This window comes from Vitis riparia, chromosome 4, assembly GCF_004353265.1.
Source record: "Vitis riparia cultivar Riparia Gloire de Montpellier isolate 1030 chromosome 4, EGFV_Vit.rip_1.0, whole genome shotgun sequence".
Taxonomy (NCBI): domain Eukaryota; kingdom Viridiplantae; phylum Streptophyta; class Magnoliopsida; order Vitales; family Vitaceae; genus Vitis; species Vitis riparia.
Genome location: NC_048434.1, coordinates 19,878,854 through 19,895,522, shown reverse-complemented (window position 1 = coordinate 19,895,522; position 16,669 = coordinate 19,878,854). Strand labels below are relative to the sequence as shown.

At 35.6% G+C, this 16,669-nt stretch overlaps 1 protein-coding gene across 1 annotated transcript in view; it reads right to left on the bottom strand.

The window, feature by feature from the left end:
* Positions 1–3,683: 3,683 nt before the first annotated feature.
* Positions 3,684–16,669, bottom strand: part of LOC117912719 (protein MICRORCHIDIA 2-like) — a 37,031-nt gene continuing 24,045 nt past the window's right edge. The window contains exons 10-18 of the mRNA XM_034827411.1: positions 9,229–9,336; positions 8,975–9,124; positions 7,211–7,303; positions 6,873–6,924; positions 6,680–6,791; positions 5,539–5,842; positions 4,708–4,796; positions 4,150–4,192; positions 3,684–4,045 (exon numbers count right to left, since the gene is read on the bottom strand). Of these exons, the coding sequence (XP_034683302.1) occupies positions 3,932–4,045; positions 4,150–4,192; positions 4,708–4,796; positions 5,539–5,842; positions 6,680–6,791; positions 6,873–6,924; positions 7,211–7,303; positions 8,975–9,124; positions 9,229–9,336 (1,065 nt within the window). The 3' untranslated portion in view covers positions 3,684–3,931. The remainder of the gene's footprint in view (positions 4,046–4,149; positions 4,193–4,707; positions 4,797–5,538; positions 5,843–6,679; positions 6,792–6,872; positions 6,925–7,210; positions 7,304–8,974; positions 9,125–9,228; positions 9,337–16,669) is intronic.

The following is a 16,669-nucleotide window of genomic DNA, read 5'->3' as shown; positions in this document are numbered from 1 at the left end:
ATACAATTTTTCATGGAAATGAATCTCCCCATTTTTCATTTAAGAACATTTTTCAAATAAAAGATTGTTCAACCTTGGAGCATTCCAATTTAAAGCATGATTTGGACAGATATATAAGAGAACATATGCATTTAAAAAGATACAAGCATATATGAATGCATTGAATAATACTATTAGAGTATACAAGCATATGATCATTCAATTTTACCTAGATATATTAAAAAAAAAACCTTCTATTTTAATTCAAACCTTGGTTTAACAATTATATCAATTTTATCAATGTGATATCAAATGTTATATTATTAACAAAAATTATACCAAGTGTTAGCAAAATGATAAAATGATATTTGCAAATTAAGTTTTAAAAGGGATATCATTACCAATATTATCAATGCATTCTTTTCAATGTAAGCATATCCTTCTTCTTCTTACATGGATTCCTACAAAACAAATTAAGTAACCTTTGGTACCTATATCTTTTTGGGTATTAGAGGATTAACTTTTTCTCCTTTTGGAATTCAAAATAATTTAGAGTTTTGAAGAACATGAGAGGTTTTTCTTAAAGGATAATTATCACTAATGTGACCTCCTCTTTCACAAAGATTATAAAATTTTAAGGTGAAAAACTAGAGGTTTCCTTTACAAAATAATTCTTAAAATATTTTTTATTTTTGAAAGACTTGTAACCTAGCCCATTTTTATCAAAAATGCACTTTTGACTTGCCAAATCATATCAAAAGTTTTTTGACCATTTGAAAACTTTTGTAAAGAGGATATTAACCATCATTTTTCTTTTTCAACTCTCCATTTTTCTTTTCAAAAGAGATTTTTGTCTTTTCAATATTTTCAAATTTTTCCTCAAGCTCATTGAGCTCATTTTGAAGACAATAAATATTTTTCTTGAGATAAACATTTTTTAACCCAAGATTTTCAAGATCAAAATATAATTCTTGAAGTACATCTTAAAACTCATCATAGTTAGAGTTGGAATTTACCTCATCATGTTCCTTTAAAGCCATGAAGCACATATTGACATCCTCATTTGTGCATTCTTCTTCCATGAAGTCTTCATCACTTTCACTTTCACTCCATGTTGCCACCATGACTTTCTTATTCTTTTTGGCACTTGAAAATTCTTCTCTTGAATGAGATTTTCTTATTTCTTTGATTTTCTCAAGCTTGATGGACTTCATGAATTTCTTGGTGATGAGATCAAGGTCTTCATTTTCACTCTCTTCATTTTCATCATCATTTGTTGAGGTCTTAAATGTTATATTTTTCTTATTTTCTTCAACTCTTTGATGATTGTTCAATTTTATCTCATGAGTCATAAGTGACCCAATGAGTTCTTCAAGTGGGAGTTTGGTGACATCCTTTGCTTTTTGAATAACCGTTACTTTTTTTTTCTCCATTTATTTGGTAGAGGCTTTAAGATCTTCATGACTTTCTCTACTTCGATGTAGGTCTTTCCCAAAGTTTCAAGTTCATTCACAATTACCATGAACCTAGAAAACATCTCTATAATAGATTCAAAATTCTTCATAGAAAATAATTCATAATCATGCACAAGGATGTTGATTCTAGACTCTTTAACTTGATTGGTTCCCTCATGAGTGATTTCTAATAGTCTCCAAATTTCCTTAGCCGACTTACATTACCAAACATGATTAAATTCATTTCTATCAATAACACAATGTAAAATATAAATGACTTTGACATTTAATTGAATTTTCTTTTTATCAAGTTCATCCCATTCTTGCTTAGGTTTTGGAACCATCACTCAATTTTCTAATTTTGAACGAATGTGAGGACCATCTTCAATGACATCCCATCAATTAAGATTAATAGATTTTAAAAACCAAGTTATTTTTGTTTTCCAATAGGAATAATCGGTTTCCGTAAAAAATGAAGGTCTATTGGTTTCAAAATATTCAATATGAGATGAGCTTGATGGATTAGTTATTACCTCTTAGACGGTTAAATTTTAAACAAGAGGCCTAACTCTGATACTAATTATTAGAAAAATTAAGTTAAACCAACCTAAGGTAAATCACTCTAAAGGAGGGGAGGGTGAATAGAGTGATGATCTCTTGTTGCAAATTTAAATTATATGAATACAAGAGACAATTATATGCAAATATATAATAAAACAATATAAAGACAATTGCATTTAAAGTAAAAGAGTAGGGAAGCGAGAATGTAAACACAAGATTTTTATAGTGGTTCAGTGCAACCCGACTTACATCCATTTTCCTCTAGCTTCAATCCCAAGTTTGAGGTTTCACTAATTCAAGGTTTCCAAACCAAGTCTTTAAGCAATACAATTGGATTATGGTTCCAATCCACCCTTTTGGACTTTTGACTCCAAACACCCTTTATAATCTTCAAGAGATACCACACTCTTGAATAACCCTTCAAGTGATATCCCACACTTGAGAATCCTTAAGTAATACCTCACACTTAGATTCTTCATCTCAAAGATTTACAAATAAAGATAATAAATAATCTCACAAAATCCGATTATAAAACTTTAAGGCTCAAATGATACAAGAAAACTAGGATTGAATAATGCGCTAATGATATGCAAGTTTTAGAACAAATGGTGTACTAAAAAAAAAACTCTGCCAAGGCTTAAATATATTCAAGAAATGTTTAGAAAAATTAAGCTCTTAAAACAATGAAGATTTGAGCATTTTTATAGAGGAAAAAAAAACCAAACTAGTCGTTGGGGGTTCGTTCGGTCGAGCTCTGATTTGATTGATTAACTAGCTGTTAACATTTAATGTTTGATAGGTGACCATTGGACCTCGATTGCCCTTGGACCGGACCTCGAACGATTGAGGTTGAACCTTGACCAATTGAACAAGCATTCCAGAAAAAAATATAAGGTTCTTGTACCATTCAACCGATTGAGCTTAACAGGTTAATCGATTCCTCATCCGATTCAACCGGTTGAACCAATTTTGGATCAACAACCATCATTTTCAACTTAAAACCTTTTAAACAAAATTAGAAAACATTTGACACAAGGTTTTAATTGAAAACATAAAATCATCAAATTTTAAAAGATTTAAAACAAAATAAAATTTGGATGATTTTGGTGCATAAATAAAGAATATAATGCATAAAAAAACCTAGTGCACCAACAACCTTATAAAGAGATCATATGAAACCTTGAAAAACAATTTCCTTTAAGGTCTACTTCTTTTTATTGATTTTTCTTTGACTTTGACTTGATTTTGTCTTTGTGATTGCCACTTTTAGGAATCTTTTTACCTAATCACACTTGAAATATAATAATTAATTTCAAACCTTATTTTGTTATTATTAAAACCGAGATTAACCAAACCTTGCTTTCACAAAAATGATGCGACAATAACAAGACTTCTTTGAATATAAGTTTTCAAAAGGTACTAGAGGTGACATTTATTTCGAAAAGATGATTAGTTTTGTGATATCTCATATCAGATAGAGGAGAAAGTTTATGACACTATAGGTTTTTCTTAACCTTATAAACGTGTTTTGAAGTTGTGAGAGTCTATTTGGATCCAAAACGGATAATATCTACATGATTGAGTGTGAGTTGTTTCAAATGGTATCAACCTTGATCCCCGACCCTGGTATGGAGGGTTTGTTTGATTGTTACAATTTTGGCTCAAAACTTTGATATTGAGGCAATCCCATGGAGCATAAAAGACAATAATTTCTATTTCTATAAACCACATTTGAAACAACGTAGCTAATTTGTAGCTAGTTCTGTACACCACAAAAAAAGGACTAAAACCAATATACAATTCCCTTCAAAATTTTGAGGAAAAAAGCAATAAGGCCAATTGTTGACCTAATCCCCTCACACCAAAGTAACAACTATTAGAGACCTTAATTTGTTAGGTGTCATTCTGGTCCCTGAGTGCTTTACAAGATAGTTCTATTAAATCTTTTCAGTTGACTTCAAAATCCTTTGCTTCCTTCTAATTTCCAGGTGTGAAGAAAGTTGAGCACACTTCTTCTTGGCCTCCTCCAACTTCCTCTCTAATTCTGATATCTATTCATACCAACAAACAAACATCACTTACTATTAGGTATTGATACTCAAATATTAATGCCCTAAAATTTGAAGCCATGGGCAACAAACAATAATTCACCTACCGTTTGTTTTAATTCATTCTCCTTCCGCATGTGTTCCTCACACCTGCAAAAGCATGTCCCATTGATGCAAACACAGAAGCAACATAACATGCAACTCTCAAGGCAATTTGATTAAAACAAATAAGCAAATCAGTTAGTCTATGCAAAATGCCAATTAAAGTAGGAGCATCATGGGAGAGGAGGGAGTAGGCAATACGAAGTATGAGAGTCTAAACCAATTGACCCTATCCCCCTTTCTAATTGTTCAACTTGAGGAAGGTCAAACGCATCCCACACCAAACCAAACCCCCCTTAAACTGAACAAAAAATATCTTGGAAGACAACATTGAATTTAAAAAAGCAAAGGCATATTCATATTATGATGGTAGCCCCCCTTCTTTTTAACATATTATGTTTTTTAAATGTTACAACAGAATGGACATTCTGTACTGAAAGCAAAACTGACATTTTGAACCCTGGATGCAGTTTTTCATAATTGACACCTGAAGATGTCCAAGAAACCAGGACATGTTCCTGCAACAAAATCCCAGATTACTAGATTGAATGTATAATATTTACCTCATAAATAGTTGTATGTTCTCTTCACATATCTTATCAACTGATATGAGCCCAGAGCCATCAGCAGATGTCACTTCTTTAAAGGATCCCTGCAGCATGTTGAATTCAATCATGAATTACAACTGAATAACTTTATCATAATTAAAGTGATGAATATAAGAAGATTCCTGTAAAAAGAACGGAATTTCGAATAAAGACATAAATGGAAGACTCACCCACCCATCAATACATATTAGATTTACAGTTCAAGCTTTCACTCCAGAGTAGTTTTTTTAAACTCCTGTTCCTTTTTTTCAATCCTTGAGACAATGGGTCACAATTTAACAATTTGACAATGGGTCACATTTTACAAAAACAACTTTTTTTTTTTTATCCATTTTCTACTTCAAAATGATGTCATTTTAACTATAAATGACATCATTTTGCTCCTGTCTTAGATATAAAAATTGAAATTATGAAATTATTTTAATTTGAAGATAAAAATGGTTGTATATTTAATTTTTTATTGATACTGTGAAAATTAGAAAATTTAAAATTCACTTTTAAAATCAGTATTAATTTTTTGTTTATTGTTTAATTATATATATATATATATATATATATATATATATTTATTTTAATAATATATAAATTATATATTTATAATATCATACTAACATTACAATTTGACCATGGTTAAACCAATGGTTCAATTCATGATCCAGGACCTAGCAATCTTTTTTTTCAGTTCAATGACCAATCTAGTTGTGAAAATATTAGTTTTGATCCATGGTATAGAGATACTTCAAAATGTATAAAATAGTTGTGTTGACAAGGCCCAATATCACTTACCTCTCTGAGTCCAATAATGGGTTGAACAGCAGGCAATTCTTCTCGGACACTAGTTCTGGATCTGTTTCCAGGTTGCACATTATCCACATCCTGCCCCAGATTAGCTGTGAGACAGTTGATAGGTTGATCTAGATTCATCTCTTTTTCGGTATTAGCCGCAAGACCAACAATGTGTTGATTAGCCGGCAACTGTTTCTGCATATGAGCTGCATGTCCGACAGGTGATTGAGCAGGATGTTTCTTTTGCATGTTCTGTACCCTGGAACCTGGAGGTTGATGTCCCATTAAATGACAGTTGCTTTTCCTGCCTTGTTCAGAACAAATTCCATCAAGTCAAAGTAATATCAGTTTGCTCCAATATTGAAATTTAATAGAAGAATACCACTCATAGTTAACTGGTTAATATAAACATAAGAGACATTTCTTGTTAGCTGAGCCATGTATACTCCACAGCTACTGAAATTTTTAAACAACATCAAAGGTGAATGGTAAAAAGGCTTCCAACATGCTAAGAATTTAATGGCCTATTTAGCAATATTTCGAAAACAATTCTCAAAAAATAGTTTTTGAGAATGGTTATTAATAAACAGCTCTCAATTGCTTTCAAGAACAAAATTTTGTTTGGGAATGCAAATATAAAAAATAATTTTCTCGGCTTATTCTCCATAAAGGTACCATACATTTATGTATAATGCAAAAATTCCTTAAGTATTCTACATCTTTTCAATTGTTGCTCAAAATACTCTACAAGAAACAATCTAAAACACCCCAAATTTGCTCTCAAAGAACTGTTTTCTATTAAAAATTTGTCAAATGTATTTCGCAAGTTAGAAAACTGTTTTATGTTGAACATACAAGTGTTTTCAAGAAAGCTTCTGAATAGGCCCTAAGTTATTCCATCAAGTTTCAATGGCTTTTGGAGACTTAAATTCATCCCTTAAATAAAATCATCACACAGAATGGAGCCCTTGTTAGAAAAGATAGCAAAAGATTGAGAAAATGTCCTTTTATGACATCCTAAGAAGATGACAAAGAGATACACTGATTTTAGGTAATATGGAATTCCCCAAATTCTCGTTGCTTATCTTCAAAATTTGATCAAGAACTGGTGTGAGCAGTAAACCAAACAGACGAAACAAACCAGTAGTCCATTAGCATTTGTTTCAGCTTTGTTTCAAGACGGATAAACAGAGATGATCTCTCAAAATCCTGTTTGTCATGCGCTGGTTCTATAAAATTAGCTTCAAGAACTCCTGCAACATATGCATTCAAGCAATGCATGACTAGATCATGAGGAAAATGTTTGAGAACATAAAATGTAGAGGAAAACATACCAACGACACCATTCCCTTTTGAAGAACCATCACTTGTAACCTTCCAGAAGGGCTGAAACAAAGCAAAACAAACTCACCATATAAGGAATAGATTTATATGCCACTACCTACTACACAAAGTTCAAAGCAATCTTCTTGGTAATATTTGTTAAACTCACATAAACTAATTCCACCACCCTATTTGCCATAGTTCAACTAAATACAAACTTTAAACCTTTCATACATTTATATAAGATCAACTTCAGAGTCACTAATTTGAGGTACACCCACCAGAAAGCAAGATTCAGATCAAATTATTATAATAAAAGAAAGTTCACTCAATCATTACGAAAACATACCCTGATGAGGCGATTTTTATGGTACACGTTGAACCCAGAAACTCCAAGAGCAGGTGCCTCTTTTATAAACCCAATGGTGGTTTCCACGGAAGCCTAAACCAAAACAACCAAACATGTTTAAATTTCACAAATTTCCATGAATACTTTCACTTCCAAAGTTACTTCTATTACAAATCTAGATACTTTTTGGTTTCAAACTTTGTTAACTTCAGCCATCTTCAATGAATCAATCCCAACTCTGAATCTACCAGAGATTAACCCCAATTCAATGTTTAAAACCCTTACACCAAGTCTCTATCCAAAATGTAATTATAAAATTTAAAAAGAGAGAGAGCGAGAGAGAGAGTAGCTTAACCATCTATTGATAACATGAGAATTCGTACCCCTAACTTCCTTTTTAGTTTGAAATAAGAATCCCCATTAATCCACAAGAGAGTAAGCAAATGAAAATGTGGGGAAAAAGAAGAAGAAAACCACCTCAATTACCACAGAACCATAACACCAGGCAAAACAAGAAACCAACCCTAAAAAAAACATAAAATACCTGCATTTTTATCCCAAAAAGAAGACACTGAAGTAACAAATCTGTGCAGGAGCTATTAGATTTCATCAACTTGTGGAATGGAAATGGTCTATTGATTCCAATTATACTGTTATAAAACCCATGGTGCACGAATAGTTCAATCTAGACACACACAATATGAAATATATTGATTGTTGTACATCTAACTTTCATCCTGAATAAATCTAGAGAGGTCAAAAGGAAGAAAGAAAAAAAAGTTATAATACATTAAGCATTTATACTCATGGGTTTTCCAAGGAGGAGTAATTAGGCATTTGCACAGAATTTAGTTAGGTGACTGCCTAGAGATTCAATCCATGTCTCTGTTTTCAATTCTACTAGGTGGTCATATGGCATTGATTAAATAGTTAAGAATACTTCCCCAATTCTAGAATTTATTAGTAAGAGTAGCTGAGTGGGTTAAATTAATCTATTACTGATGAAGAACCTTCGTATAAAAAGGGGAACAAGACAAAGGAAGTAAAAGCTTTTCAACCAAGCCTTTTTATAACGACCCACTCCCTTCCACGTAGATATTGTTCACTCTAGGCCGAATGGGCCATTACAACTTTAAAAAGCATCTACAGTTTAAGAGGAGTTTATACATAGGAACTTTTTCCCCTTATTTGATGCGGGATATCACAATCAAATACCCCCCACCCTGCCATCGCATGCAAACATGATGCACTCTTCACGTCTCAGCTTTGATACCATTTGTAATGATTCACTCCCTCCCGTATAAATATTATCCACTCTGAGCCCAATAAGCCCTCATCCTTTAAAACACATCTACAAGGCTAAAAGGAGTCCATACACATAGTGTCAAGAACCTTTTTCCCTATTTGATGTGGGATATCACACTTTTTCTTGTATCCACTTTCACCCTTTTCTCTCCCCTTCCCCATCCTTCATGCTGAAAAATACTTTTATATGTTCTTTATTCCATAGCTTTATGAGGGAGGGGAGAAAATGTTCACAACAAAGTCACCAATTCCAAAAACTTACAACACAAATTTGTCTCATCTTAGACTAGTCTGGATTGAATGAATACAACGAGAACTTTATGATACATAAGAACCACCTATAAATTATCTAAGTTAGCACCAAAAATCAATTTAAAGTAAATAAGAGCATAGGATATGATTAACATTTGATAGTGAATAAGATATGCATGTGTATTTTTCTTCCACCATGCATGTTACCTCTTTTAATGCAGTATTATGCTGTGGCCTGTAAATAACTACTTTTGGATACTTCAACTCATCTGCTATATTAAACTGCTGCACAGGCTTCCCTCTTAGTATTATTTGGAAGTTTGTAAATTTTCTGAGGTACAAAATGGAAGCATATGCCTGCACAGAAATATATTAATAATTTAGTACCATTTGGGTGTGTTAAACATGTAAATTCTTGTGAATAAAAACCAAATACATGAAACCAAAATTCAAACAGTTACCCTTAATGAATATCTGATGCAATAGGAAATATGGGATTGGAGTTCAGCTACTTTTTTGGGTACTTTTGACAAACTTCCACGATTTGCTTCATCTCTTAACCTTATGTCCTGTATACACACACACACACTGTCAGTCAAACCTCTTACCTGTTCAACATAGAACAGACACCATGATCATCATCATGCTCAGCACCAACAAGAACCAATGGAGATTTCCATGTGCATAAATGTATGCAAGCATATGCATGCATGTGTCCATTCCCTATGATGAGCAAAACTAGGCTGATCCATTGGCCTATGAAAGGAAGAGACACAACGCCCGTGTGCTGTGAGGAAGAACTAAATGACCTACTCTCCCAGTTTCCTTCAGAGAGTTCTTGTCCAATACTAATATACTATAAATAGCAACTATGATACTTTTCATGCTCAGTGTTACAAAACACAGAAAAAATGTTAGTTGCTATTGACTTGCATTTTACAGATGTGATGAATTTAAAGCCCACATCCTCAGAACTTGACACAAATTACCTGTAAACCCCATATAAATAATATCCATGAAAACCTAATGATTTTGGAAGAAAATATGCATTTTTTTTTTTGATAGGCTTTGTGATCATAACTTGTATTTTCTTCAAGAAGCAAACATAAGTTAATGTCATAAGCAGTGAATATCCTCATAACGATAAAAGTGAAAGAGGAACTATAAGTCATCTCCCATGGGCCTGTTTGGAATAGTGTTTGGCAATTGTGTTTAGTGGTAGAAAAAGTAGAAATAGTAGTTACTGTTTCTCTAAGATTGAATTTTATGTCAAGAAGTTGTATTTTAAAAATGTTTTTATTAAAAAAGAATAATTGATGTTTAAAAAAAAATTAATTAAATAAAAATGTTGGTTGATTGTGTAAATTGATAGCTTGATTGACAGCTTAATTAATTGTGATTAATTGAAAATTTTCAGCTTATACATGCTATAAATTACGGCAGCAAATCAGTGACAAAATTAGGGTTAAAACTAAGGATTCCTTCCTTATTTATATAGTTGACTTGTGGTGTCTACATTCCATGTATGGTAGGATTATTTTCTTTTATTGTTTTCCCTGTAAACCCTATATATTCATTGTAAATTCCTTTAGCAATACAAGAAATACAATTCCATGATTTTTCACAGGGTATCAAAGAAAGGTTTTTGTTAAAATTCTCTCTATTCTTCAACCTTAATTGTTGTAACCAAGTGCAAGATTATTTGCACTAGCTTTAACAATTCTTGACCTTCATGGACGAAATCGACATAGAGAAATACAACCTTCATAGTTGGTTCTCCCATGTTTTCTCAACTTTTATTTTCTCACTATGTTTGAAATATCAAGTAATGTCCGAATCTCTCCCTTTGTCCAAAATTCTAATCAAATTGTTGAATATAATGTATTTATAGTGTACAAGTTTCTTTCCTTTCTTAATATAGGTTACATATATGGTAGTTAGGTCAACCTAGCTTTGTATATATATTTCCCTATTGTAAGAAGTTAGGAATATGAATGAGAATTAAGGTTTTTTCTCTTTCTCTTTCAACATGGTATCAGAGCCAAGGGATAAAACTTTATTCTTTCTGGTTTACCCGTGTAATTAATTCCGGGAATCCGTCCAGTGACCGTGTTTCATTCCGGTCACCTTTTCCATCTCCCAAAGCTTCCTGATCAACCATATCGTGGTCAGAAAACCCTCATCACCGTCAACATTTTTTCGATGATATTTTCTGGCGACTTTTTTTTCCGGCGACATTTTCCGACATCGACCACATCATTAGGAGCACAAAAAGGAGATCTGTAACTTTTCTCAACGCACCAGAGCCAAAAACCCACCCACGCGCCTCCCATGCGCCACTCTTCTCCGGCGGCCTGAATCCCACGCGCCAGCGCGTGAGGACGTGTGGCCCACTTTCCGGTGTCGGGCTTCTTCCAGCAGGCTTGTCCGGCGCTGTCTTGCACTTCTACACCTCCGTTAGTCCTTTCCGAACCCTGCTTCTCCATTTTTTTGGCATTTCAGCCTCCGTGGGTCTTCTTTCAACCTCCGACGACAACTCCCTTCCTTGGCTGAAACCTGTGTGTGCCTTGGGAAGGCCTCTTCTTCATCCCCAGTCACTTTTCTCCTTTGTTTGGGTCCCGACATACCAAGTTTTTCTTCCACAGCTGTGATCCAGCCTCTCTTTAGGGCTCTCTTTGATCCAAACGTGATTCAACTCAGGTGAAGTGGATATGGCGACTAAAAATCCCATTTTTACATCCGTCATCTCTGGATCTCCTACTATCACATCGGAAAAATTGATTGGTAGTGAGAATTATCTCTCCTGGTCAGCATCCGTGGAACTCTGGTTTATGAACCAAGGTTATGAGGATCATCTTGTTACACCTGAAGATGTTATACCTGATGTTGACAAAGTGCAATGGAAGAAGATCGATGCACAATTATGCAGCATATTATGGCAATCTGTTGATCCCAAAATTTTCCATCATCTTCGTGCCTACAAAACTTGCTTTAAATTTTGGACTCAGGCTAAAGGATAATACACGAATGATATTCAATGATTTTATAAGGTGGTTTATGATATTGTTCATGTGAGACAGCAGGACATGGATCTGTCTACTTATATTGGCCTGATTGCGTCTCTTAAGGAGGAGTTCTTAACTTTGATGCCCTTCACTAATGGTGCTGAAGCTCAACAAATACAGACTGACAAGTTCTTTATGGTGTTAACCCTCATTGGACTCTGTCTAGATCTTGAGTCTGTCTGAGATCAGATTCTTGTTAGTCCATCAGTACCATCTTTGGATGATGTGTTCGCTCGTCTCTTACGCCTCTCCTTTACTCAGACCTTGTCGACTGATGGTCCTTCAGATTCATTTGTGTAAGCCTCTCAGACTAACTCTCGAGGAGGACGTAGTGGCAATCGGGGTTGAGGACAACGTCCTCAGTGCACCTATTGTAATAAGCTTGGTCACACTCGAGATCGTTGCTATCAGTTACATGGACGGCCTCCTCGCACTGCCCACATTGCTCAGTCATCTAATCCTCTGCTATCTTGACCTGACTCCGCTGCGAGCTCCACATCTCAGAGTATCACCCTTACTGGTAGTGATTATGATGCCTATCTCCGATATCAGGCAGCCACATCAGCTTCTGTTGCCCAGACCGGTAATGTCTTAGTTTGCTTTACTCAGTCTCCTTCTCTTGGCCCATGGATTCTAGATTCTGGAGCATCTGATCATATCTCTGGTAATAAACACATTTTCTCCTCTATTACTACTACCTCTGCCTTACCTACTGTTACTTTAATTAATGGTTCCCAAACTATGGCTAAAGGTATTGGTTTGGCTTATCCTTTCCCTTCTGTACCTCTCCATTCTGTCCTTTATGCCCCTGAGTGTCCTTTTAATCTTATTTCCATCAGCAAAATAACTCGCACTCTTAATTGTTCTATCATTTTTTCTAATAAATCTGTGATCTTGCAGGACCGGAGTATGGGGAAGACGATTGGCATAGGGCGTGAGTCTCAAGGCCTCTATCACCTCACATCTTGCATTTCCACCGATGCTCCTTTTCTCATTCACAGTCGTCTGGGTCATCCTAGTCTCTCCAAGTTCCAGAAGATGGTCCCTCGTTTTTTCACTTTGTCGTCGCTTGCGTGTGAGTTGTGTTAGCTTGGGAAACATACTTGTGTCTCGTTCCCAAAGCATTTGAATAATCGAGCAAAGTCTCCTTTTGAACTTGTCCATACTGATGTTTGGGGTCTGTGTCGGACCGCATCTACTTGAGGATTTCAATATTTTTTTGTTACTTTCATTGATGACTATTCAAGATGTACTTGGTTATTTTTAATAAAAAATCGAGTTGAGTTATTCTCTATTTTCCATAAATTTTATGTTGAAATCCAAACACAATTCAATGTTTCTATTCGAGTGTTACGCAGTGACAATGCTCGAGAATATTTTTCTACACCCTTTACTGTTTTTATGTCCCACCATGGGATCCTCCATCAGTCATCTTATACTCATACTCCTCAACAAAATGGGGTTGTTGAACGTAAAAATCGACATCTTGTTGAGACAACTCGTACCCTCCTTCTCCATAGTCATGTTTCTTTTCGTTTTTGGGGGAATGCTGTTCTTACAGCCTGTTACTTGATTAATCATATGCCCTCATCTATATTACATGACCAAATCCTTCATTCCCTCCTTTTTCCTACCCAACCTCTTTATTTCCTTCCTCCTCGTGTCTTTGGCTGTACTTGTTTTGTTCATACTCTCACACCTGGACAGGACAAGCTCTCCACCAAGGCTATGAAATGCATCTTCTTAGGATACTCTTGACTTCAAAAAGGCTATCGTTGTTATTCCCCTGACACTCATCGTTATTTTCTCTCCGTTGATGTCACCTTCTTTGAGGACTCTCCATTCTTCTTATCCTCTAAATCTCTTCCCATTTCTGAAGTATTGCCACTTCCCTATATATCCCCCCCTTTAGATGCGCTCTCTCGTCCTCTTCAGGTTTATCATCGTCGACATCGTGTTGTTGCTCCTCCTCTCTCTTCAACTGAGGTACCTGATGACTCACCTCCTGTTCCACCGATTTCTCCTACCCCGGCCCTGTCATCTACTGACCATTTGCCTATTACTCTTCGGAAAGGTAATCGATCTACTTGTAATCCTCATCCTATTTATAATTTTTTGAGCTACCATCGATTATCTTCATCTTATTTTGCCTTTGTCTTTACTTTATCATTTGTTTCTCTTCCTAAGAGCAAGAGTGAGGCACTTTCTCATCTTGGGTGGCGACAGGCAATGGTTGATGAAATGGCCGCTCTGCACTCGAATGGCACATGGGATCTTGTTTCTTTACTTCCTGGTAAATCTATAGTTGGATGTTGTTGGCTCTACACTATTAAAGTTAGCCCTGATGGTCAGGTTGATCGCCTTAAGGCTCGCTTGGTTGCCAAAGGTTATACTCAGATTTATGGTTGTGACTATGGTGACACCTTCTCTCCTGTTGCCAAGATTGCTTCCGTTCGCTTATATCTCTCCATGGCAGCTATGTGTCATTGACCTCTTTATCAGTTGGATATTAAGAATGTTTTCCTTCATGGTGAACTTCTCGAGGAAGTGTATATGGAACAGCCACCTGGTTTTGTTGCTCAGGGGGAGTTTGGTTTAGTGTGCAAGTTACGCCGCTCTCTATGTGGCTTTAAACTGTCTCCTCGGGCATGGTTTGGGCGTTTTAGTTCAGTTGTTCAAGAGTTTGGAATGCTTCGGAGTGAAGCAGATTATTTAGTTTTCTATCATCATAACTCTTCGAGCCAGTGCATCTATTTGGTAGTTTATGTGGATGACATTGTCATTACAGGTAGTGATCAGGAGAGTATCCAAAGACTAAAGCAACACATTTTCAACCACTTTCAAACCAAAGACTTGGGCAAACTCAAGTACTTTATGGGACTTGAAATAGCTCAATCCAGTTCAGGTGTGGTTATGTCACAAAGGAAGTATGCCTTAGACATCTTAGAAGAAACAGGTATGTCAGAATGTAAACCTGTTGACACTCCTATGGATCCAAATGTCAAACTTGTACCAGGACAGGGGGAGCCTCTAAGAGATCCTAGGAGGTATCGACGACTTGTAGGCAAATTGAACTACCTCACCATCACTCGACCAGACATCTTTTTTCCTGTGAGTGTGGTTAGTCAATTTCTACAGTCACCATGTGACAACTATTGGGATGTTGTGATCTGCATTCTTCGATATATTAAAGGAACACTAGGCTAAGGTATGTTGTATGAAAACAAGGGCCATACCCAAATGGTTGGTTACACAGATGCAGACTAAGCTGGTTCACCCTCAGATAGGCGTTCCACCTCAGGGTATTGTGTTTTTATTGGAGGTAACTTAATATCCTGGAAGAGTAAGAAACAAAATGTAGTGGCCAAATCAAGCGCCGAAGCTGAGTATCGAGTTATGGCTTTGGCAACATGTGAACTCATATGGTTGAGGCAACTCCTTCAGGAATTGAGATTTGGAAAAGATGAACAGATAAAGCTAGTCTGTGACAATCAGGTCGCATTACATATTGCATCCAATCCAGTCTTTCATGAAAGAACCAAGCATATTGAAGTTGACTGTCACTTCATTAGAGAGAAGATCACATCAGGGTGTGTTGCTACAAGTTTTGTTAATTCAAATGATCAACTAGCAGACATCTTCACTAAATCACTCAAAAGTCCTACGATTAAATACATTTGTAACAAGCTTGGTGCATATGACATATATGCTCTAGCTTGAGGGGGAGTATTGAATATAATGTATTTATAGTGTACAAGTTTCTTTCCTTTCTTAATATAGGTCACATATATGGTAGTTAGGTCAACCTAGCCTTGTATATATATTTCCCTATTGTAAGAAGTTAAGAATATGAATGAGAATTAAGGTTTTCTCTCTCTCTCTCTCTCTCAACACAAATTTTAACCCACTCTACCACAGATGAATACCAAAATCTCCAACCGTTTTGCTACGTGGGATGAAGAGGATTTAACGATAATATTTTGACTTAGGAACTTGATGCAACTAGAGATTAGCTAGACTTGTATGTTTCTCACAACAACAAAAGAAGATTTAGGAGGTCATTAAGCAATCATACTCCCAGGTATAAGATGTTGCTCAGATTTATGAAATTAAAACAAAGATTTTGTCCATCAAACAGGGTACTTATTATAATATCTTTAAAAAATTGTGGCTTAAGTTAGATTATCATCAAAATTTCAAGATGGAATGTAGTGAAGATGCAGCCATGCTACAAAAGTTTGTTGAAAGGGAGAGAATTCTGTAATTGCTTGTTAGATTAAATGTTGAATATGATCAAGTTAGAGTGCATATTCTTGGAAAAGAAACACTTCCATCACTCACTGGAGTGTCTCCATTGCAAGGGTAGAAGCTAGTAGGAGAATAGTTATGTTAGAAGCCCCATCGGGTGAAGGATTGGTGCTTATTGTAGTCAAGACAAATACTAATCAGCAGAACAATAGGGTGGACACTGGCGAGACAAATGGGAAGAATGAGACCCCCCACTTACTGCAAGAAGCCAAGACACATGAAGGAGAATTGTTGGAGACTTCATGGGAAGCCATAATCCTTTGAGAAAGGCAATGACAACCGAAATGGGTAAGTTGGACAGTGAGGAGGACAGGCGCATATAGCTCAATCAGAAGATAGTTCCAGCTAAGAAGCCTCAAATTCCAAAGGGTATGATGGTGGAAGACTGGACAAAGAAGAAATAGAAAGACTTTGAAGCTTCTTGGCTTCTTTTGCAGAGCCTAGTGCCTCGAGTTCATAGGTCCGCTCATGTAAGTACTCAAACTCTTATGCCCTTAGTGCTTCAAAATACTGTTTTCCCAATGCTTCA